Source organism: Python bivittatus, unplaced genomic scaffold, assembly GCF_059951505.1.
Source record: "Python bivittatus isolate LINGU-HERP-01145 unplaced genomic scaffold, Pbiv_v1 ctg000580_np1212, whole genome shotgun sequence".
Taxonomy (NCBI): Eukaryota; Metazoa; Chordata; class Lepidosauria; order Squamata; family Pythonidae; genus Python; species Python bivittatus.
In genome coordinates this window covers 19,147,969-19,173,843 of record NW_028277087.1, presented here as the reverse complement: position 1 = coordinate 19,173,843, position 25,875 = coordinate 19,147,969, and the positions used below count along the sequence as shown (strand labels likewise).

The 25,875-nt window shown below is 42.5% G+C and overlaps 1 protein-coding gene across 1 annotated transcript; it reads right to left on the bottom strand.

Annotated features, from left to right (window-relative positions):
* Positions 1–1,146: 1,146 nt before the first annotated feature.
* Positions 1,147–25,005, bottom strand: DACT1 (dishevelled binding antagonist of beta catenin 1). The gene is made up of 4 exons (XM_088149708.1): positions 24,330–25,005; positions 9,122–9,254; positions 8,231–8,386; positions 1,147–7,099 (listed from the first exon to the last, which is right to left on the bottom strand). The coding sequence occupies exons 1-4, from the start codon at positions 24,726–24,728 to the stop codon at positions 5,253–5,255; spliced, it is 2,535 nt and encodes an 844-aa protein (XP_088005834.1). The 5' UTR covers positions 24,729–25,005; the 3' UTR covers positions 1,147–5,252.
* Between the last annotated feature and the right edge of the window lie 870 nt (positions 25,006–25,875).

Below are 25,875 nucleotides of genomic sequence, written 5' to 3'. Positions count from 1 at the left end.
ATTTAATGAACAATCATAAAACAATATTTGAAAGTGGTTTCAGGATTTTGAAGTCACCCATGACCTTTCTTTTTTATTGTATCTGTTCACAAATGAAACCTATTCTAGTTAGTGTAGGAAACTGGGGCAGTAGTCCCAGCTGCAGTGCATATAATGACAAACAGCTTCAAAGGCACATAAACATTGAAATATGAACGAATCCCCTCCCTCCCTCCCTTCCCACTGCTCTTATTTAGAAGGCCCGATAGTTTAGCAATGAATTATTGACAGATTATGTAGCTTTGTATACCCTTATGGCAGCATATACATGAAATTAATGAATATGCACATATATAAAGCTCTTCTATTGCTAGTTGTAAAATATCCATACACTTCAATCTTTTGCACACAAAACTGGGTGTAAATTCCATTCAGTAAGGTTAGTTCAGATTATCTGGCAACTGATGTGGGAATTCTGCTTTTACAAGAAAGGAGAGAATACATAATGTACACTCTAATCCATGCTGTTTTGCTGTCTGCCATTACTATTTCTTTTGTGCATGATGCGCATTAGATTTTTTTGATGAGCAAGGATTTCAAAGCACAGAAGCTGTGAAAACTTAAATGCTTTACCAATCATTTCCTCAAGATTTCAGTCTTTCTACGAACATCAACCTTGCCATCTGCTTGCAGATAAAGCAACTTCTCATTGGCCTTTTCTCCGGTGCTTTTCATTCTGGCTCTTTAGACAGCATTCCTCCTCTAAATTGAAAAGCATCCAATACAATTAAAAGAACAGCGAAGATCCATGTATCTCGCAAGACTGCTTGGAAGAATGCTGCAACAGCTGTTTTTGCTATTGGCAGATGGATCCTATTTCTTCGTGATGTGGACAGCAACATCTCAAAGGGAGTGCCATGTTCTCACTACAAAAATTGGAAGTGGACAAGTGTGGGTGATTTTTTTAGCCACCAATCATGCAATTCCTAGAAGAATTTAGGTTATTTTGTTTTTCAAAGGAAGTGGGAGTTTTCAGTATTATGACAAGAAACAACAAAATGCATTTTGGCCCTTACAGTCTAATTTTTAAAAAGTGGCCATCAATGTTGCCCACCCTAGCTTTGATCAATGCATCACGCATGACAAGGGATTTTAAAAAAAGCAAATGTTTATTACAGCATATCAATGCATTATATTAATTTATAAAGCAATATGATTTATATCAAGATATAAAACACAGCTGCTTATGTTGTACAGTTATTGGACACATTAAAACTGACACAACTGACACTCATGCTTTCAACATGCATATTTGTGTAGGCTGTATGGAAAAAAAATATTACACAATATACTTAAAGAGACTTTTGGGGTTTTCCCAAAGTCAAAGGAAAGAAGTATCAGACAATTGCCATTGTGTTGTATATTTAGAATACTGAGTTCTGGTTATTGCACCTCAAAAAGGATATTAGTGAGCTGGAAACGGTGCAGAAAAAGGCCACCAAAATGATCAAGGGGTTGGAACAGCTCCCATACAAAGAAAAGTTGTAACAGTTGGGATTTGTAGCTTAGAAAACTTGTATGAGAAAAGAGAGGCATATAAAAGTAAAATGCTGGAATGTAGGATCTTCCAAAAAAACTGAAAAGTAGATTCAGGAAAAACAGAGGAAAGTACATCTTAACCAAGTGAAATAGGATTGGTTTTACAAGGGTACTGGGCAAATTCCTAATGGACAAAGCTATCAACAGCTATCATTCATTATGTCTATTACCTCCAAGTCAGAGTGAGCTGGCCTTTCGGTTCTACTTCCTGGAGAACATGGGAGAGTTCTACTGCTATCCTTGTAAGCTTCCCAGAATTATCAGGTTGGTCTCTGTGGGGAACAGGATGCTAGACTAGATAAACCTTTAGTTCAGACCAGCAGAACTCTTACATTCTAACCCTAGTAGGGAGACAGAATGGAACTAGAAAGCAACTGAGTGGGGTGAGGGGGAAAATTCCCCATCCTAACCTCAATGCATATAATCAGTGTGGAAGAAGCTATTATAGCTTTATCATCCAGCCTATTTGCCCCAGCGTATTTTAAGATTTTTTAAAATTAAAAATAAATTAGAAACTGGCATCCTGCAAAACCAAGCATCAACCCTTAGCAATGTCTTTATTGACTTTAACGCTTTATTCTTAAACAAAGAATTATTAAAGGAGGGAGAAGAAGAATTAGCAAGATCTACAGGTTTTCAGAAGTGAAAGTGTTTGGGCTATATATTGCTATTTACTACTATTCCCATGGTTTAATTCTAATAATTCATCAGGGTACCAAGCATCTAAAGGTTCAAGGCTTATATCTTCTGCAGAAACCTCAGTCCGAAAAGCACTTGTGAGACTAGGTTGGTTCAAGACAAAGCATACCAATGAAAAGTATCCCTAAATTATATTCTTCAACCACCCCTCCACTTGGAATATTTACCCTAATTTGAAGTATTGTTTTAAAATCCTCACTTATGTACAGAACTACAAAACAATACAAAATACTGAACATATTTCTTTGACATTTTAACTAGCGAACGATGGAGTTTGAAACCTTGGAATACAAATAACATCTGAGAATTTGATATTTGCCAAGATTTTTTTTTTTAAACTCAATTTTAGAAGTTCAAGCACTTGAGGATGGATAACAACTGGAATCACTTCATTCAAAATTCAGAAATGTTGCTGAACTTCCAGATGTTGCCAATATTCTGATTCAGTGCTTCTTCTGGGTTGGCATTTCATTCCAAACACCTTTTTCAGGTTTTAAATCTTGATTGTAAATGTTAGAACATATTCTTAAAATTCAAAATGTATAGGGAATGTTCTTATGATGGCAAAGCAGTTTCAGCCCAAAGTATCCAGCAGATTAAATAAAGGATGGAAGGCTGCATGTCATGTTGTTAGAATTCGCATCAAGACTGCACGATGAGGTGTATTTTAGGTTCCCTCCATAAACATCCTTATTCAAAGTGCTTGAACTTTCACAAGACTAATAAAGCAGTCTCAAATGGCAGAAGGCAGATCTTCCTACCCCATCTAAATCCTAGAAACTGAAAGAGCGGTCTGCAGGTATAAGGGAGGATTTGAAGCGTATAGCATTCTCTTCCCTCATCTAACTATTTGGGTTGCCACCTCCTAATCCAATTCAGTATTCAGTCCTACTAAAAGTCGTACATGAAAGTAAGAGATGAATACAGTAATTCAAGAGGTAGAGCAGATGTCCCAAGCTCCCATCCTCTTATGGATCTCAGAAAGTAAGACTGGGAAAAGCCATAGAACAGTGGGCTAGATGGATCATTATCTAAATTCAAGGCAGCTTTAGGTGGTTATGGCTCAGTGCTGAGGCTCCTCCTTTTGTAGGCAGTTCAATCCCTGCTTTAACATTTAAAAATCATCCAGGAGAAAGTTATGGGAAAAACCTCTGCTCAAGACTCTGAAGGCAGCTTTAATTCAGAATAGACAGTGCTGAACAACATGAACAGTTAATCTGAGTATAAATAAGGAGGCTTCAAGCAAGATCTTGAAAATGCTCTCTTTTTTGTAAATATAAACTGTATGTGGATTATGGAGATTATGCGTTTTTAAAAACCTCATACAAATTACTCTACTGCTACTCAGAATCACCAGCTACACTTTTGGTTGCTGTTTGTTTTTTGTCCATGTGAATGTGACATGTTTCTCTCTACATGAGCTGAGGTAGAGAAGCTTTTCTGTGTTAATCAGCGATGCTGTATGAATCAACACAACCCTTGCCAAGAACTTTGCTTATTTATAAAATGTGTATCCTGCATTTTCATCATTTTTAACCACCTTTTTACATCAATGTTTCTAACACTGTTTTTTAATCAACATTTGTTCGTTAAATCTTCCATTTCTCTGTGTCTTAATCTGCCTGAGCAGAAAACTGATGTTTTAATCCTATGCTTAAAAACTAGCACAGTGGCCTTTGTTTTCACCACTTAAAAGGCACTAGTGTTGATTCAAAAACATGGAGGTTCAAGTGATATTACCTAAGCAGTCCATTAAGACTTAAATATGTGCCTTTGGGGGGGGGGGGAAAAGCATTCTAGAAAAATTATTTACAAGAAGCACCTTGTTTTGTTTATGTAGGCAGATGTGTGTTGGTCATATCTTCATAAGAACTCTTTTGGCAGATGACCATCCAGCTAAAAAGCAGCAGCACCAGAGGGATCAAAAATGGTCTGTATAGGACAACCTTCCCTGATGGGCTGGACTGCTACCTTTCTTGATGGCTGTGAATTCTGGGAATTGCAGTTCCCACACTGGAAGGTATCAGGTTAGAAAAGGCTGCCAGATTCTTTGTTGTTGTTGTTGTTCCCTGCTCACACCAGACTTGTAAGTAGCCACTTGCCTGATTGCTTAAGGCAAGTGAGAATGGCCTTCAGGCATCAAGCAGGAAAGTCTGTAAACTTAAAAGAGCTAATTCTCCCCTTCTCACAAAGCAGGCCCTTGTCATGCCAAAAGTGAAGCATCAGAAGAAGGGGATAAAATTTGCCCAATGTTCTGTTGTTTTAAGGGATATTTCAAAATTTAAGTCAGAGATAGACACCCTGGGTCATATGGAGTCCTCCAGCACCCTATTTGTAACCTCCAGATTCCCCCCAAATGGAATGAGATAGAAACTTTCATTCTATGGTATGGTCTGGAGGATTTTTAAGGCCAAATTTCCCTTGTTGGAGATTTCAAGGAGTAAAATAGATGACTTAAATCTCTGCAAGGCTTAAGGCAAACACTGTACCCCTTAAATTTCCCCTAAATAAGTCTGCAGTATTTGTCCCTGTCCCAAAAACGTTGTCATTCTTTAACATTCCTTGGGTAACCTTAGAGTGGTGATTCTTAAACTGACCTCCGAAGCTGGAAAAGATGTGGAAACCTTGGAATGGCACAACACTGTCACCTTGTGGGACATGCCCTTCCCTCCCTTGCTTGATCTGGGCAAACCCTCGATAGTCCTCAGCCCAAAAAGCAGACGTACACAAACATGTGCACTCGGGTCACAGAAAAGTTGCTTGCCCTGCTCCTCAAGATGTTAAGGCAGGCAGCTCTGTTGACAGCCAGTTAAGGGCCTTCTTGGAGCCAGCACTGCTGCACAGCTTCCAAGTCCTGAAGAAATGTCCCCAAGACCCACCAGAGTCCTGACACTCACTTCCCTTACACAGAGGCGTTTCACCAATAGGCAGAGATACTGTGATCATCGCTGCTATAATTTATTTTTCATATGCATTTAGACAGTAGTCATCAGTTTGAGAGAGCCAGACCGAAAGCGGAGGATTTTCTTCTTAAGGTTATGGGATGCTTTAATCTTAACAAAGGCTTTGGCTGCATTTTCATGGAGCTCTGAAGCAGCAGCCACTGCCTGGATAGGAAGGGTCTGAACAAACTGGGACCAAAGGAGGCCCCCACTTTCATCTGAGTCACTGGTGGTTGTGCTTTCACCAACAAACTCCACTCCACTTAAGCTGGACTCACTGTCCCCAAAGCAGTTGGTGGTATAGTTGCTCCTTTCATCCTCGCTGGTGTCCACTACAGTGGAGTGGAAGAGGGATTCACATTCAGCTGAATATTCTGAGTCACTAGCAACATAGGCATAAGGACTAATATAAGGATGTGGAATCTGCGAATAGACTCCTATAGCTTCTCTCCTGTTCCTCCTCGCCCTCCTAAGGGCATCTTCATAAGATACCTCTGCAGACAGTTTCCAGCGCCGATAGTCAGCTCGCTTGTGTTTGGGCTTGGCAACCACTGGTTCTCTGCTGTGTCCATGGGGCCTCATCATAGACCTAAATACGCCTGGCTGCCGACTCAGAAGGTTGGCGTCTGGCTGCAGATGGATACCTTTCTTCCCTCTCAAAGTGGTCTTTTTTGCCTTCTTATTTGTATCCAAGTCATCCAGGAAGTGACACTTTTTGCCCACAGGTTTGGCCCTCTCACGTCCAGCCTGAGGCCCATTTTCCAACACTGTGACAAGATGAGACTTGTGTTTCACCATAGAACTTTTGAGAATTTTGACACTCCTGGTGCCTTTGTGAAGTCTGACTGTTTGTGGCTGAGCAGGTATGAACTGGGCATTCACGAGCAATCCCTCCTCCAGACTCTGAGATGATGACCCCTCGCTCTTAAATTCCACTAATGGTCTGCTCTCCTGACCTGACAAAACAGAGCAAGCTGACTGCATCCCATTGCTTTTAAATGATAACTTTTTGGGAAGCTGGATGGCTTTCTTTTCTTTCAAGGATGTTATGTGCTGTCCTGGGCTTTCTTTAGGACATGTCAAGAAGAGTTGACCACTTTCCTTGGGAACATCACTCGTAGTCACAGGGGATCGCATCACTTCTTGAGTTTTGACATTCCTCACTGACTGCTTGCTTTGATCATTATTACCATTTGGTGGGAAAACAGCAGGTGCAGGTATCTTTTTTAACTCCACATGCTCTATTTCTCTTGAATGCTGCTTTAGGGGAGAAAAGGCACTGTTATCTAGGGTGAGACTGGTTCCACTGGAATGTGAAGGTGGCTGACTGAGGTTCTTAATGTTAGTGGTATTGCTAGAAGCAACACTAGCCATCTGCCGAAGACACAAGCTTCCATGTCTCAAAATCCCCTTGGCCAGGTCTGCATTCAGATTCGTTCTTGGTTTATTAGTCCTAACTGAAGGGGCCTTTTTTTGCACAAGGCTCAAGATATATCCATCCATTTTTCTGTTGGGCAAAGGACAGGATGGAGAATGAGAGGTGTGCGGGAGACAAGAATCAACTGTTTTTTCTGAGCTGAGTTCAGCTTCAACGCAAGCATCATCAGCATTGCCACTGGTTCTTTCTTCTTCTTCTCTTGGGGGACCACTGGTCACTGGCAGAAGGAACATGGGGCTCTGCACTGCAACAGCATGTAAGGGGCTGGGATAACGGTATACATCATTTCCATTTTTAGACACCAGATCGCACTGATACTTTGGATGTACATCTGCAACAATGTCAAGAGAATCTGAGTGTGGCATTGATGGAGAGCCAGAGGCCATCCCCACTGTGTCATTGTGTTGGATTCCTTTGTTATGCTCCAGCCAGCTGATGAAATCTGAAATTCAATGAGGTGGGGATAAAATAAGTAAGGAATAACATTTGGAGTTGAAAGTGGAAGTAATAACTTCCTATTGCAATGATTGTAATTTAGATTAATCATAATGCATGTCTACAATCCAAATGAGAACATAGCCAAGGATACTGTTTTCTGTAAAATCTGGATTGGCAGATGCTAATCTCAACATACTTAGAGAGCTCCACACTGAGGATGGCTCCCTTAACCCGCAGATTTGAGACAGATTACAAATAAAAATACAATACAAATTCAAAGCTTTTATTTTGTTTGCATGATGTTATTATTATAATATTTAGTCCCTACCAAATTATTGTAATTCGCTTAAAAAAGAAAGGATATAAAGATGGGGCTGAAGACATGTCCTAGTTCTCTCTATCCCCCAGCTGCCAGCTTGTTGGCTACAGCCTATTTTCTTTCTCCCATATCAGATGATGGCTACACTTAGGGGAAAAATGAGAACATGGAAACAGGGCTGAGCCATATTTTGCTTAATCATTATTTACTGAGTAAACCATGATTGGTCCACAGAAAATACTGTCACAAACCATGGTTTATAAACTACAGTGTCTCGCTTCACACGACAGATCAAAATGTTTTTAGTTTACTGTGCTGTGTGAACGTAGCAACTGATCTGTTGGATCATACCATCAGATCCAGTGCTATTTATCCAACAGCTGGTAACTCTGTAGAAGCTCATATGGTAATACTATTGTTTTCTATCCTTGCCATGTATCCCAATATCTACTGACCAGGAACAAATAAGCACAAGGCTGATCAGGAACCAGAATAGCCCCAAGGGTTAGCTTGGTGGGTTGCATGAGCACCCTAGCATATGCTGCAAAGGAAAATACAGGTAGTCTCCAGGTTAAGAATGCCCAGTTTATTGACGGCCCATAGTTAAGAACGGAGCCTATTATAGCAAAATTCGAGTTAAATACACAATGATTCGAGTTCATTACACAATTCTACTTATACAGTATTATACAATAATATTGTTCTGGCTTACATCAAATTCAGCTTAAGGACAGACCTTGGGAATAGAACTTGTACTTAAGCTGGGGACTACCTGTGCCCTTAACCACACCTGGGTATTAGAAATTCTTGCTATACCTGCAGACTTGGGCCGTCCATCTGAGCTACTCAAGGATGCATCCAAAGAGCTGCAGAAGCAAGTACTGGAGTGACAACTGGATAAACACTCACTGAAAACAGAGTTTGACGAGTTGGAGAGTGATCCAGAAGCCCCATCACTCAGCTCATAAAACCCTATTAAAAACAAAAGAATTCATTAAAGCTGCTCCTGGCTAGTAGTATGAGAAAGGAATAGGGGAATAATCTAGCATATTCCTCCAGAGTCTAAATTCCCATTCCAAATAAAAAGGGAGTTGATTTAAGAAAATGCGATGGACTGGAGAGAATGTAGCAACCTGATAGATCTGAGAGTAGATCCCACATTTACTTCTTAATGAAACAATACTCCTGGTAATCTCCCACTTCTTTTAGTAAACAAATGTCAAATGCCACTGCAGGAATAGTGGCTATCAGTGGCTTTTTCTCTGATAGACACACTAAAATATAGGGCTGCAGATGCAATAACTGTCAGATACAAAGGCCAGTAAAAGTAAAGGGAGGCTTCATTTGATATGGGCATATTTTCAGATGCTGTATAAATAAATGGATCTCCAGCCAAGACTGAACCTAAACTAAGAAGCTATAGCAACTCATGTCAGCTGAGTAGGCAGGGGTTTTGCTGCAACTTCCTCAACTTGTTTCTTATAGCCTAACTATTCTCGGTGGGTTATAATTCCTTGGCAGTTGCCTTTTCCATGCAAGATGGAAGCCATTTGACATTTTTTATTTAACATTGGAGTTCTGTGGACCATATGTAGGGATGTCACAGATGCCTGGGCACCCACAGAATGCCACGTTGCCAAGCCCTCTTCTACAAGATCTAAAGCCTGCCAATCACCCTAGCCTGGCTTAGCTATATAAAATGCCTACCTGAGCTGGGACGGCTATCCATGTCCAGGTGTTCATCTGCTGTCTTTTCAACATCCAGCCTCAAATCACTGATCTGTTTGTCCAATTCTTGCAATTGGTTTAATAAGCCAGCATCTCTTCTTCTTAAGCAGTTCTGAAATAATAGCCAGAAAGAAAAGAGATTTCAGTATGACAGACCAAGGAAGAATAAATATATAGCAACAGAAGAAACCAGCCCATTGTCACTAGATTTTGTGAACAAATATTGTTTCTAGTAACCAAAGTTTGGCTTTCTTACTTCCTGTTCCAAAGGCCAACTGTTTTCCCTTTATACCATTATGGTATTGCACTCATAAAGAACGAATAAGAGGAGTTGAGTGTGTAAAGGTGCCACATAGAAACACAGCATAGATCTATTTTGTAAGACATACTTTTGGTCTCCATAATCAGTTCCAGGACACTTTTTGCTATTAAGAAAGAAAGATTATTCTTATAGTAAGGGATATTGAAGTGTTTTCTCTAATTGTTACCAGAATTATATTTCTGAGAACCAGTGGCTATTATATTTATGGATCTGTGACTATTCAAATTTTCCCTTCTGTTTCATCTTATCAGATGGCTGAATACTCATTGGCACACCTCCCCCACAATTAACATTCTACCTCCAAGCAGCCGAGGTCCCACTCTAAGGATGGCTCAATTTTGGTAATTTCTGAAGCTCACAAATTCCTTGTATTTGTGTTCAGCCATTTACCCCACCTTCAGCCCCCAACTATATACATTCAATCAATCAATCAATCAATCAATCAATCAATCAATCAATCAATCAGCAAACAATCTCACTTTCAAGCATACTCCATGTGAACCCAGCCAATAATTAGGTCATTATCTGAAGCTCTTCTCTAGACACCTCCTGCCTTCAGAAACAAGGTGATTGAGCTATCAGATGAGAGTTTTTACACAGTGGCATTCCAGCTTTGGAAACTTAAAATTTCCCCTAGTGCTGTCACTAGACTCATGTAGGTGGCCAAATTAAATCTGTCTTGTTCAACCAAGCTCTTAATTAACTGAACCCATTTTAATTATGGAGGGAAGGGAAATGTACACAATGTTTATGAAATAACATTGATGCTTTATTTTTAGCACATGGGCAAGTTTTTAGACTTAAGAAAAGTTATAATTGCAGATGTTTATTATAAGTTGACAAGAGATTTTTTTTTGTAATGGAAAGACAGGATAAACTTTAAAAATGAGGCAAGAAACTGAGTTTCATTCAAGGTAGATAGACTCTGAACACTTGCTGACCTTTTCCTGAACTTGCATAGAATTACAGGCCTACTGTTATAATACAGCTTTCCCCAGCCTGGCGCCCTCCAGATGTGTTGGGTTACAATTGGCAGAATTCCCAGCTCTGCTCTTCTGCAAAATAAACGACCTGAGACAGGTATCTTGTCTGAATAGTTCAGGCTAGATATTAACCCATGTTCCTTGAATGACAAATTATGGTTCTATATCCTTAAAAATGATGTTGTGATTAGAAGAACTAGATCAATGCACTTGAAGCCCTAGTGGTAATCCCCATCCTCAGTTAGAGAAATGAATTGCTTGCTTGAAGCAACAGGAGCGCTTAAGCAAAAGATATTCTTCATGCATAGTGTTATAAAATGAGTTTAAAATAAGCTCATTAACCTCAGGTCAGAGCAATCAGTTTTCCTGCTGAATCTTATAATTATATCTATCCATCAATAACACTGTTGCACAAAGCTTTTATTTTATATATATACTCAGCTCTGCATCTTCCAATATTTCACTGCATTCCTCTGGAAAAGAACTGCTTCTCAGAAGAAGAAAAATGGAAAATCCACTACCTTATAGGGTTCCATCTGGCAGGACAAATGTGTCAACCCTTCTGCTTCTCAACATGCTGTCATTCAAGGGCAGTTTCATACAACCCAAATCACTTAATAGTCCAAGGCCATTCAGATGCTGCTTGTGATGGGGAAGCACCTTTTGAGATGCCCCTTAAGGGGCAAGTGCTTCAGGTTTCTGCAAGCTCTGGTTGCCTTGTTACAGCATGCACTTACCAGGTTATGGAATATTTTTTGACTTATTGGGTAAAGAAAATTCACTTTTTTCCCCCAACTTTTCTCCAAAACTGTTCTGGGTCTGTGAGAAAGCTTGAAAGCAGTGGAAAGGAATAGATCTCATTTGGGTAAAACTGGAAACATTCATCTCTATGTGAATTTTTTTTCTAAGAAATGCAGAAGGGCTTATTCATGCTTTCCCTGCATTAGAGAGCCAAGGGGTTATGACATTAGGAGCATTACATGCCACTGTGCTTCCAAGAGCAGCATGAAGAGGTGCCAGTCAGAACGTGTCTTTGGTATGCAATCCAATGGAGTGTGTTCATCCATTGGCGTGCGATGGGAGGGAAAAACCCTTTCCTACTGAAAGAAGTCCTTGTTGGCCATAGGCCTTCTTCCTCTATTCAATGGAGTGTAATTTTTTTCTCCATTTGCCTGAAGGAGGGAGGAAGAATTTCCCTGAATTACCCTACCTCCATTCACAAAGGTTTCTGCTATCTCCCTCTCTCTCTCTCTCTCTCTCTCTCTCTCTCTCTTTTCTTGCCCTTCTGTCTGGGTGAGAGCAGTTATAGAGACAAAGCAAACACCCTTGGTGACTAGCCACACCCCAAGGGAATCATGTTGCAGGTGTGCCTATGATACATACATACATACATATGTACATAGATATAGAGATATATATAGCGTCCCTGGTCCCAAGGGTGACTCCAGCAGTGCACAATTCTCCACTTCAATTCCAATCTATTTTCCAGCCTCCATTTCCCAGATTGGTTTCCAGATGGTGGCCGCAACCCGATCAAAGCCCTGCTCTTTTTTTCATGCATTGTGATCCATGTAGAAAAGGGGATCTCTTTCATCACTATCATCCTGAGTTTTTGACCATCCTATATCAAGACCATTAAAAGTTCTAGCAAATTCATTCATACAACATGCTATGCTGAGATAGAATTACCATGGATTCAGTTTTTTATAGTTTAGTGCGTTGTGTGAACCCAACCCATTTGATTAACTTATGATTCGGTGTATTGTGAGAATCCAGAAAATGAGTTAATTCAGTAAGAAGGTAAAAAGTACTGTGTACACAGAGCATATCATTTGAGCATATCCTCAAAAGCAACAACAGAAAGTCACAAATACTGTAAGCCTCTATACAGTCGCCCCAAGCAGCTCCAGATCCTGTTCTGACAAACTGATATGGATAGAGAACACCCATGTCATAAGCTTGATCCTGTCAGTGCCGGTCCAGCTCCAATTCTGCCCATGTCAAAATACTCACTAGATCAACACAAAAGCAGAGTAAAGAAACGGTAAAGCCTTCTTCTAGTCAAGCTCAAGTTCAGAAAAGTTTGCATGTTGTTTTCTCAGAGACAGTGTAGAAATGGTTCGTCACTGCCTTCTTCTGACTTTCCAGCTTAGCCTACAGCCCTAGCATGGCTTTGAGGTCTCTAACCAAGTACTAACCAGGTCTACCCCAGCTCAGCTTTCAGACATTCACCAAGGTCCCCCTCTATACACAATCATAACTGCTAATAAAACCTTCAACTCATTTTTTCACTATTTAAAAACGATCCCAAAACAGGTCTGTTTCAGTGCACTTTGAGCAAGATTTGCTCATCATTATGGAATATGTCTTTAAAAAATGTTAAATGTTACAAAAAATTTAAATTAAAATGCGTGTTCTAAAAATGGATACCTATTATTTAATAAACACAATATAGGGCATAGCAGAGCTGGGGGGGGAGGAGCTGCTACTGCAACCGAGTTTAATCTTTTCCACCAAATGATCCTAATGCAATCCAGAATTACACTAATCTAGGAGTGCTGGGAGGAAGACATTATTTCCCACCCCCAGGCAATTCCATCCCCAGGTCCAGTGTGTCTCTCCCAGCCCATCAGTAGTTGTTTGGTGAGACTAAAGGCCACTCCTTCTAAACTCTAAGGACAGACAGGCAGACCCTTATCGGAAGAGCACGGGGATATGGGGAGCCCTCTTTGCCTGAGGTCTCCTAGCCAGCCAGGGATACAAGGACAGAACCAATTTCTTCTCCCACTTTAGAATTGGCAACACAGGCACTGATGCTGAAAATATACCACAACTCCCATGTGCCCCAAAGCAGCATTGATGCTGAATGATGGAACAATGAGCAGGATGGTGCAAATGTAAGGCTTCAAGCAGGGCTCCTTGGATGGAAGGCCTAAGAATGGACGGGCTAAGAATTTTACTGAAGAGGCAATGCTTCTTTAAGGGCCCAGGAACACTGTTCAGCATGAAGTGCTCTACATAAAACCCTTGGGCAAAAGGAAATCTTGCCTGGAAACAACTTCTCCTACAGTCTTTTGTTCAATCTCTCCTTGTAGCTATGTCCAGGGTTCTGCCTGAGTTTGCTCATTTGGACTTCTGAGCTTAGCTTGACTCTGCTGTATGCCCGCTTCACTGGATTTACGATACAAGGTTATCCTTGCTGGGTTGAACCTGGACAGGACTTAGGCATCCTTGCTTTCTTTGCTCTGCTGCAAGTGTCTCTTGTGTCCCCAAACCTTGGCTTGACAGGTTGCACCTTTTCACTTGCATCCCTTTGGACACAAGACCTGGAAAGCAAGGATTGTCGAGGGACAAGCTGCTTTCTTCCGCCCCAGCCCTATGCATGCTAAGCCTATCCCGTGCATCTGGTGATGCAAAGATGCAAAGGTACAGAAAGATGCAAAGGCGAATCTTTGCCTCACCTGATGCTGCAAGAGCTGCTCACCTATGTCTTTAAAACCAGTAAATTTGTTAACAAATTCAGAGCAGGCATTGGTTACTCTTTATTTTTCATGAGTTGAAGGCTGCACTCGGTTATGTGGTATGCTGTGGGTTGCACAAAAAAAAGTAGGTGAGAACAGAAACAAAAGTGGTTGAGTTGGGGGAAAATATTAATTCTATAAAACAAGATTGAGCAAATGTAAACAGTTAAAAATTGAAAACAAGGTTTTTGAGCAGTACAACTTGAAAATGTATCTTTGCTATCAAATATCTTGCAATGTTATCTGGAATTCATCTGATGTTTGAAAACCAATGAAGTGAATAGGGTTCACCCATCCAAGTGTAGGCTGGATTCTTGCCCCTCCCCACTTCTTCAGACAACAAGAGTTGGGGGAGGGGATGACAACTGGGTTCATGAGGTAGTAAATGCTTTTCGGAAGGATGGCAAGGTTTCATCAGCCTTGAAGGAGTCAGTGGTCTGCCCTCTCTTAAAGAAGCCATCTCTCAATCCAGCTGTACTGGACAACCACCACTCTTAATCCCAGCAGAATGGAGTTAATGTTTGTCCAGGAACATCTAGGTTCAGACACAATCCCGGTAATTGTTGTGAACAGGGTTGCTCTTCCAAAGAAGAAGCAGGTTCATAATTGGGGATCCCCAGGGACCTTGGTTCCTGCTGGAAAAGCAGGTGAAAGCTGCAGCTGGGGTGCTTCACCCAGTTGAGGCAATTGCAGCCCTACATGGACCATGAAACCTTGGCAACTGTAGCGCATGACTAACCCACCATGTAATTAGATTACTGTAACACACTGTAGATGGACCTATCTTTGAAAACAACCCAGGAACAACTGCTACAGAGCATAGTGAACAGGAAGCTAGTAAGTGAAAACCATTGTATAACATCTGATTCTCTGGTTGCTTCATTGACTACTGATAGACCTCAGAGTCCAATTTAAGGTGCTCTGTTTGATTTATAAGAGCCCTGTATGGCTTGGCTCCAAGATATGGTCCATCTCCTCCAGGTGGGAATCTACCTGGCCTATCCATATGTGCATGGAGAGGCATAAGGCCCCACCCCTGCATCAAACAGGGGAATGTAGGGCTGAAGACAGCCGTTCTCCATAATGACCCTCTGCCTCCACAGCCATGCCTTGCACCCTCCCTGATGATATGTCACAAGGCAATGAAGAACATATTTTTAAATTGGGAATTTGATAAATGACTGCTATATTTTTGTTGATTTATTATGGATACACTGCCATGTTTTTGCTATTTGTTGTTCAATTTGGATTTGAAATGACTGATTTCTGTCTTTTTAATCTTATTATTGTAAACTGCCAGAGTGGTATGAGTGAGGCAATATATAAATATTGTTAAATAAATAAATAAATTTGGGCAACAAACTGAACCACTGAAATTTAGCAGCAGCTAAGGCAGAAACTTGTAAGGAGCAGAACAGGAAAAATAATTGTTTTGTATAATCAATAGCAGCTACACAACAGAATGGCTGGGATCCTGGCCCACACACACTTTGGAGGCAAATTAAATCTTGCCAGAGTCTGCACTCAATGGCAACTGAAGCCAACCCTGCGTGAATGTAACTGTGCAATCTACATTTCACATCTATTTAGGGGTATACTTAAAACAACTTAGTTGTACTTCCAAAAATGCTTGTGGCACAGTCTTTGAAATTTATATCCACAAATCTATAGCAAGTTGATAGATAGTGGTCTTCCGTGGTGTTACTGGAACTTAAAACCTTCAAGAATGCAATCCTTGTCTATCATCACAGAACTATTTTCCATCAATGAAGGTAGTAGAAAGGATCCTGGTTTAGGAGGATGTCAACCTTACCAGGTAGCCCTGACAGGAAACACGACCATAAGCAAATTCTACTTTATTGTAAAGCTACATTAACAGAATCTTGCAAGTCTGAAAGTACAATTCTCCCACTGTCGCCTTTACAGTCCGTGAAACTAGGGATGATCCCTTCTGAGCCTCTTGCCCAACCCACTTTCCAGCTGCAGGCTATGCTGTCTCTTATCTGACTGTCCCCTCCGCAGCATCTCTTCACCCATCTCCCAGGGTCTTTCCCACATACTATTACAGAGTTTGCTTCAGGTTTTAATGTCTTTATCTGGAACAACTGTGAACTACTTAATGCCATCTAAAATTCCTCAACTGACAGACTTCACTGTTAGTGTTAAAGCACCTTAATATTATTTTTGGTAAACAAGTTACACCTCATGATTTGACTTTTGTCCTTTAGTGATACAGTATTTATTTTATTTATTTATTAAATTTATATGCCGCCCATCTTCCCCAGAGGGTGACTCTGGGTGGCTCAATAAGGACAGTTACATACATTCATGCTCAACTGTCCCTCATTTCCAACACCCACCATTTGTCTCAAGAACCTGGACTGTAAACTTCTTTGGGCAGAACTGACTTGCTTGAAGTAGAACTTTACCAACAGCTCATTTCAAAACATTGTCTGAAGGCAGATGTTTGGCTGAAGCTAAGCAATTTCTGCTTTGATCAATCCTGGGATTGGAAATAATCTGGGAACACCATGTATGCTACTTTCAGTTCTTTGATGGAAGAAAAACAGGATATAAATATGCTAACCAAACAAAGTCAGACCAGCTTCCCCCATCTTATACCTCCAAATATGTTGGAGTACAACTCCCATAACCTAGTTGACTGGGAACTATAGGAGTTATAAACTGATAGGTCTTGAGAACATAAAGTTAGGAAAAGCTGTCTCAAGTCTTGCCATTTGTGAACCTGTTGGCCTTGATATCTGTTATCTGTACAAGTGTATTTATTGACACACAACTCTCTTTCTTTCATTTCTTCTGCATCATCCAAATTGAATTCAGGACTGGGATCAAATGTTGCTGAATGACAACATTTGCTTCAGCATCCCTTAGCAAATTAGGAATGTATGTATGTATGTATGTATGTATTTATTTATTTATTTATTTATTTATCATATTTATATAGCTGCCCATCTCACACAAAGTGACTCTGGGCAGCGTACAATTAAATGCTGGGAGTAGTTGCTTGCTTGGTTATTTATTTATTTATCCATTTATTGAATTTATTGAATTTAGAGGCTGCCCAACTCCATAAGACTCTGGATAGCTTAACATTAAAAGGTAAAAAACAATAAAGCAAAAGAAAACACACATTATGTCTGTAAAAGGGCTCCCAGTGAGGATTTGTGGCAAACTAGATGCCCCTGGAGGTGTGGGGATAATATTGTGGTGGAGATCAGCAGCCAGAGGGTGAATTCTATCTGGCACAGTCTTTCTGGATAAAGGAGAGATTGTGAGATTGCCCACTTGCACTCCGGACAGCTGCTTCTTGCGTGTAGACTGCAGGAGCTGAGGTTTTTGCAGTCAGCTCATGAGTTGAGCAACCGGGAGTTGAGGGATTTCAATCAAGCTCACAGCCATAATGCAGCCTACATGGACATAAGGTTCGCACGAGCCTAATTTCTTAACCACTTTTGGATGTAACTAATTTACAGCTAAAGAGAAATAAGAAAATTCCACTTGGTGAGTTATTATTTTTTCTGGCCTACAAAGGAATAAAGGAAAAAAAAGGTTTTAAAGACTTAAGAATGTTTGGCAAAAAGCTTAACAAGGAGCCAATGTAAGAAAGTTTAAAATGGATAAAGGGGACAGTTATTTTGAAAGATTACTTTTTGTGAAAGTGCTTTGAACAAATTGGAATTAAAATAGACAAATGAACCAGACCTGCATGGGAATGTTTTCTGTTTACTAATGAAGAGTACAAACAACTGGTGGATTTTACAAAACAAAAGATAAAGGTGATATGAGCCAGATTGTGATGCTGACTGTAACTATGGAGTGCCACTTGAGATGAAAGTATTAAGAGCATAGGAAGACAAAATAGAAAAAAAAAGGGAGGGGGAGCTTGCCTTTTCTCTTTCCCTTGTTTGAGACGCTTTCATTTTTAGATTATAGTATCATAATGGCAACCACCAGAAAAGTGGCAAAAATAGTAGAGAGAATTTCTAGAAAAATTCAAAGAGGATTTGAAGGACATTCAAATGGAGGTGTCAGAGAAGACTATACAAAAATTCTAATAGGTGCAACAGGAAACTGAAAGGGGTGATACTGAACTAGGTGCTATAGGTAATTGATTTTTGTAAATTTTGGGCTGATTATGGATTACAAATGCTTAATGTGGAATATAAATGGAGCAAAAGCTCCTTAAAAGAGAAAAAAAAATCATTATTTGAAAAATTAAAACAAGATATAATTTGCCTAAAAGAGACACGTATTAGAAAAAAGGACATAAAATGTTTGATATATAAAAATTTGGGTGAAGAATTTATTTCAGCAGGAACAAAAAAATGAAATGGAATTATTTTGTATATAAATCCCCAACTAAAACCAGAACTTGTACTGACTGATGAGCATGGTAGATTTGTTGGGGTGGAAGTTAATTTGCATGGGACTAAGACTTTGATACTGGGAATTTATGCCCCAAATGGGGACAAATTATTTTTTATAAATGACTTATAAAGAGATTAATACATTTCTCTTATGAAAATTGGTGTTTAATGAGGGATTGGAATGGAGTGATCTCCCCACAACTGGACAGAACTTCTGAGAAAAATATTAAAATCACACAAGGCAAATTACCAGAACTTTTCTTCAGTTTGATGTACAATTTAGGGCTGGTTGATATATGGAAACAGAAAAATGGCAATTCAAGAGAGTATACCTACTTTTCTGAAAGATACAGATCCTTTTCATTAGTAGACATGATTTGGATTTCAAAGAATGTGGCTACTAAAGTTTCTAAAGTAGAGGTATTACCAAAGACTTTTTCAGATGAAAATCCTGTGAGTTTGATTTATAAAAGAAAATCTAATTCTTTTAGATGGAGACTAAACCAAATGTTGTTACAGAAAGAAGGAATAGTGCAGGATTGTAAAAAGCAATTAAAATAATTTTTTGAACATAATTTAGGGAAAGGCACTGATTTAAGAATAGTACACCCATTCTTGTGAGACCTGGGGAAGATCAGAAAGTTTCTGAAGGGTCATGAGAATGGACTGCGCAATTTGGAAAAGGAATGGAGTGTGCAATTTGGAGAATGAGGTTTTCAGAAGCACTGCGAGAATAGGACTCCTGCCATTCTCCAAACATTGCGCCCATTCTTGCGAGACCTGGGGAAGACCAGAAGGTTTCTGAAGGATTGAGAGAATGGGGCATGCAATTCGGAGAAGGAATGGTGCAAGTGGTTTGGAGAACGGCACGAGCAGCCTCAGGAAGAAGACCTGGCATGGCCAGCTGTTGCCTCGCATACAGTAAGGTCAGGCTGGGCATGCTTCGTCAGCAGCGGGAGGAAAACAGCAAAGGTCAGCTGGGTGTAGCAGAGTCTGTGGAGCACAGGGAGGTGGGAGCAACTGGGGCTTTGCGCAATGGTGCTGTGGTGGCTGGCTGTGGTGTGGGGCTTGAGGCAGCTTTTCTCAGTGGCAGTGATGGTGCTGGAGCCAAAGTAGAGGCCTGGGGGGGCAGCTAGCTGAGACTGCTGAAGGCCCTGGACTTCTACTTCATCCACAGCCCCAGTGCTGCCTCTGAGGACTGCTGATGTGCAGGGTAGCCCAAAGGGCATAGATGGGGGGGAGATAGACACCCCCCTGAGGCATCCCTGTGTTCCTTACCTGGGACTCCCTCCACTTAATGATCCACAATTCTTGGTTAATGACATCAACTGGGAGTGCCGGGACTGCGGTCACTAAGCGATGTGGTCACATGATGTCTCACTTTACAACCGCAGCGCTTAGCAATGGAAATTCCAGTCCCAACTGCCATCATAAATTGAGGACTACCTGTAATTTATTTATTGAATGTGTATACCACTGAATTGTTATTGATTTATGGCAGGTTACAACAATACGAAACACAATAAAACCACTATAAAATCAAAAAGATCCAAATAAAACCAAACTATAATAAATGATACTTAATACCAATAAACTAATTGATTAACTAATAAAATCTGGTTTCACAATCACTCCCCAAAGCTTTCCAGAAGAGTGCATTCTTCACTACCTTCTGGAAGACCACCACCAAGGGGGCCAGCCTATCTTCTGGAAGGAGGCTGTTCCAGAGTATGGATGCCATGATCAGAAAACAGAGTTTTCTGGCTTAGTCCCCCTCACCACACAAAGCTGGAGTACCACAAGCAGCTTCTCCAGGAGCATCTCTTCAGTCAGGCCTCAACACTAGTTGAAGTAAATGTTCTTGAAGGTATCTAGATGCCAGACCTTGCAGGAACTTCTGGGTCAAAACTAGCACTCTGAATTGCACCTGGCCAGAACTCAGTTACAGTTAATCCAGCAAACAATGATTAAGTAAAACATGGGTTAGCAGCAAACTGTGTTAATCAGGTTGCATAATAGGAAGGTCTCCCAAAAGTCATTTCATCCATCCCCTGCAAAAACAGGAAATTTACTATGACTGCATCCTTGACAGATGACTAGTCAGATTTTGCATCAAAACTTCTAAAAAAGGGAACTTTACTACCTTTCTGATAAAATCTGTTCCTCTGCTGAACAATGAAAACTGTTATGAAGTTTTTAAATTTTATTTTACTTGAAAGCACTAGTTAGGTTCCTAGCTTCTGTTCAAAAGATTTGTTTCCTTGAGTATATTGACAGCCCTTCAAATAATCAGATCTCCAGGCTTAACACACTCAACTCCTAAAAAAAGTCCTCATGATGCTTGGTGTCTAGTTCCCTCACCAACTTCCTCTGGACATATTCTAGTTTGCCACACATAAGAGAAAATTAAAGTAGAGAGTCCATAAGAGTTCATAATATTGCAGATGAGATTTGATCAGTAACCATGTGCATTAATTAACTGTATTTAATTTTTTTTATTATTTAATGTTAATTACATTGCTATTAAATCAAATCACACATCATTTTTGTCCTAGCCTCATCCAATTTCTGGAGTAGGTCTTCAACATGCTATCCAGAGACTAAATGTGGACTATGGAATGAAAAGGGTTTTGCATCTCTTAAACCAAAAAGAAACAATGCATATTATAGCTGGATTCACTTCGGTTTTTGACTAAGCCTTGTGTGTGAATCTAGCCACTGAAACAATTCATAATCTATGGCTTAGTGCAATATGTGAATCCAGCTTCATAAGCAAATTCCACAGCTCTCGGTCTCAAAGCAAAAAGTGGGGGGAGGAATTATCTTTCCATTTCCAAGCCAATCCCCTCTTACAGTAATAAATTACTTCCCTATTTTGATCTCTTTCCTGAGGATATTAATAGGTGGGAATGGCTGGAACTAAAGCTGGTTAACATGCAAATGAACTTTTTGCATTCCTGTTCCCAGCGTAGACTATAAAGCATAGGCTGAATCACATGCCTGCCCACTCCTCCTTGGCACAAACTATTGGACGCCTTGGATGCCAATTGGTAAAGCTTGTAAGAAGCCATGAAATATTTCCAAATTCCCAACTGCTCCAGGAAAAGATCTGCTGGGATGTTCGTATGGAAAGGAAAATCTGTGCAGTTGACTGGCAGCAGAACCACCAAAATCCTAAATTAGGTTCTTCTTACCTCTGGAAGAACTGATATATTTTAAGATATGCAAATTATGGCATCTGTAACAATTGTGAATTACAATTATGGCAGGGTGAATGAGCTGGAGCGGGATAAAGTTTCCTTCAAGTTAAGGTTGACTCCTGTGGAGACATCATGGACACAACCATAGAGTTTTCTTGGCAACAGTTCTGAAGAGATTTGCCACTGGCTTCTTCCAGGGAGAGGAATAATGAGGACCAAAAAATAGGGTGAGTAGTAAAGACTGAATTTCACAAATCACAAACTTTTGGGCTGCTGTCAAGTCCCCTACCACATTCTGCCTGTTCCCCATTTCCTTGAAGTTTCTGAGAAATGTTAAATTTTGTATGTCCTCACGACCTTTAATATCAAAGATTCAAAGTCAGCTTTGTATCATCTGCAACATTTCTCTCTATTTCAGTGTTTCTCAACCTTGGCAACTTTAAGAGATGTGGACTTCAACTCCCAGAATTCCCCAGCCAGCTGGCTGGGGAATTCTGGGAGTTGAAGTCCACATCTCTTAGTTGCCAAGGTTGAGAAACACTGCTCTATTTTATGGTTTTTGCCTCACTGACTCTGCAGGCACAGAATTTTGCTGGCACAGAAACCTTGCCTTGCCTTGGCAGGAAACTCAGATCTTTGTGGCACTGAAACCACGGACTGCCTCTTTATTGGTGCTTAGGCAATGGTCCCAAGCCTGTAGTTCCAACAATCCTTCCTTTTGATTATGACTAAATTAACAGCCTTCCTGAAAAGTGATGCTGCCCAAGCCCCTATTAAAATGATGGACAGGAAGACCTCCAGATTCACTGCTGGTCGCAGGGAGGTCCAGCAGGGAGCTTCTTGCTCCCAAAGCCTCACTTCTTCTCTGGGAAAACTCCCTTCACATGTTCCACTGAGATGGAACTGGGAAAAGGGATGGGATTCCAGTTGATCAAAGCAGCACTCAATTTTGATTTTTTTTCCCCTCGAGCTCTTTGCATCCCCTGTGTTAAATGTGCTGAAGAGAGCACTCTTTATTGACTTTCAGTGCCTCACCTATTCATTTCAGTGGGATTTCTGCAGCTACGTTGTTTCCTGGGAGGACAGTACCCATTATCCCCAGCAGCTTAATCCAAGAACATTTGCACCCATTTTGCAGAGTAACAATGGAAATCAGCTGATGACTGGATTCATTTATGTCCTTTCCTCCGTCTCTACTACAGTATTAATGCAAGCAACCCACATATGCTCCTGCAGCACTGACAGAAACTCAATAAGATGAATGCTTTCTTCCCAGTCCAGCGCCAGCTTTTGTCTAGTGCCAACATCAACAACATTAACAGCATCTGCAGGAGGTGAATTGATTTCCTTCAACAGCCAATCTAATATGCAACTTGATGCCCAACCAGACTCCTGCTAGGCTCCTCCTAAGCCTTCACACATGCACACACCCGTATATGTAGAAGAATGGAAGAGCTGAACTAGCTGCAGCATCAGAGCCTAAATGTGCTGGATTTAGGGGGAGGGCAGGGAGGTTATTCCCACTGGTCCCATTCACTGCAGTGCGATGACAAAAAAAACCCTCATTTGGAGCTGCAGTAATTGATCACCATATACTACAGGTATGGCAGCTATTGTTAGCCAAAAGAGGATGGGTCAAGGGCAGGCAATGATGTAGTGGGCTGGGTTGGGGGTGGGGTGGGGGGCGGGGAGGTGGGCAACTGTCCTGCTCAGGAGAGACCATCATTAGAGGAATGGAAGACTGCCTCCACACAGGATTTGGTTCTCCTTAATACTGTATACACCAGTCCTGGAACTGTGATGTTTTGGGATACTGAGAAACAATCCTTCAACAGACTGCCTAAAAGTCCCAGGCAATCCTGGCTCCCACAGAAACACGCAGGAAGGGGCTCCTCATATTTCCAAAGGTCCAGGCTTCACAGGGTTCCTCTCTGCGCACTTAATGCTCCATTTGCACCCCTCCCTCCCGACAGCCTGCCGGCCACTGGCCTCGAATCTAAGGGGACCTTCCAGGTACCTTCAGCGCCTCCCCAGAAGCAAACCCATCTATTGCGCAAATGCGTTGGATTCTGCCTCGCAGTTCCTCCCATCTGACACCCGGAGCCGTCCTCAACTCAGCTGAGCTTCTTCTTCAGGGAGGGGGGAATAAGGAAGCTGGTGCCTCTACGGCCTCCGTTGTACGACGATGCCCCACGTCAGCCGAGGAGAGAAGGGTGCAGTTTCCTGCGGTCCTCCTGTCTCGCGACGCCCCAAACTAAAACCGCTCGCTATGAAGGGCGGGAGACGGGAGGGGGGAGGAAGATCCACTTGAAGTGGGGTATCCTTACCTTGGGAGGGTCCTAGCGGATATTTAAAATCTCAGCCTCCACCCACCCAGCTTGAGTGACCCTCATTTTTCAAACCCTCTGACCCTGCCATGTTTCTCATCTGCACCGTAAACGGCCAGGCCAGGCCCTAAGACAAATGGGAGACACCCTGAAGAAGAGGTGGCGGAATTTCATAGGGCTAATTCGAATTCTGCAACTAATTCCCACCTGCGCGGAGGCACACGCACCCTACACAGGCGCTTTGCACACGCTCAGAGACACGCTTCTCACAAGTTCCAAGAGGTATGGAACTGGGTTAAAATAAAGCCCAAAAGCCGGGTCCCCGACCCTTTCCTTCGCAGCTGACGAAGTCCAGCAGGAGCCTCCGCAGCCTCCCCCTCCCCCGTCTGGTCTGGCTGCGCCCCTGCAGCGCGCCGACCGCCTTGGCTCGGCTCGGCTCGGCTCACCAGCTGCCTCCGCAGGAGCAGGATGTTCTCCTCCAGGAACTTCTCCTCCAAGCTGCGCGGGGTAATCCCGGCTCCGGCTCCGGCTCCGGCTCCGGCTCTCGTCGACTCCCCGGAGCAGATCCCGGCCAGGGAAGCGGCGGGCGCGGCGGCCAGCAGCCGCTTGACGCGCAGCTCCTGGCGCTGGCGCAGGAATTCCAGTTCGGCCAGCCCGGCGAGAGTGGCCTCCAGCCGCTCCCGGGTGCGCAGCCGCTCCGCCTCCGTCGCCTCGCTCTTGGCGCCGTCCCTTGCCCAGCGCGGGTCGGGCTCTTTCCCCGCCGCAGCCGCTGCCACCTGGCCCTGCTGCTGCGGCTGCGGCTGCGGCTGCTGCCGCCGCCTCCCCGGCTCCGGACTCGCCTTCATCGCCGAGCCCCGCTCCGCGCAGGCAGAATCCCGCACGGAGGGCACTGCAGGGGCGCCGAACCTCCGGCCTCAGGCTCTCAGCAGCGGACGGCGGACGGCAAGCCCAGCCGCTCTGCAGCGGTGCGGCGGCTGCAGCCTCCAGGCAGCAGCATCCCCACTGCCCCGCCCGCACCCTGCAGCGTCGCCGTCCCTTCTGCTCCCGCTTCGCCGCCGCCGCCGCCGCCGCCGCCTGGCTCTCTATCCCTCGGCGTCCTTCTTCCAATCCCCCTTTTCCCTGCCCGACTCCTCCCCTCTCTCTCGCCCTCGCTCGCTCGCTCGCTCGCTCTCTCTGCTGGCTGTTCCGCGTTTCCTCGCCCCCCTCCGTCTTCCCCGCCTCTCAGACCAGCCGTCCCAGAGGCGGCCCGAGGAGCAGCGCCCCTCAGGATTACGCGCATCCATCCGCCTGCGCCAAAAAGCGGTCTGGCCGCACCCGCCGGGGAGGCTCCGACGTGGGGCGTTACTGCGTTTCAGTCCTCGCTGGACTTTTCTCTTTACGTGGTGGAACCGCATCTCAGATATTTCGGAAACGCTGACCGGTAGTTTTAGAGAAGGGTTATTGAGGACCAAAATCCCAATTCCTGGTTAGTCTCGTCTGTTTCTGTGTGAAATTAAGGGGTTTTTTTTCCTTTTTAGTCTTTCATTCATTTTCACATTTCCCCCATATGCATTGCTTTACTTACTCTGGATCTTTCCTATCTATATGTTTCTTTTTATTCCTCACTCGTGTTCAAACGATCATTTTAGAGTTCTTTTTTTTTTCTTTTTAATTCTCTGCACTGGATTCTATACGCCTTTATGTGGTTGAGGAGCAGGATGACTAATTCACACCAAGGCCGCAACAGCCCTTGTTATCTCTCACAGGAAAATAGAGGGACAGGAGAGAGCCAAGCCTGATTGTCAAGGGTCTTTATCACCTCTGATTTTATGGAAGTCCAAGCATGTAACATCTGTTGGATCACTTGGTCATTTGATAGGGAGCAGATTGGGAACCTCGGAAAAGAAGAGGGGGAAGGAGCAGCTTTTGAACTATTAGTAAATGGTAGAAAGGTAAGCAAGACCAACTATGGTTAGTATTTGGATGGGAGACCATCTGGCGAGGCTAGGAGAG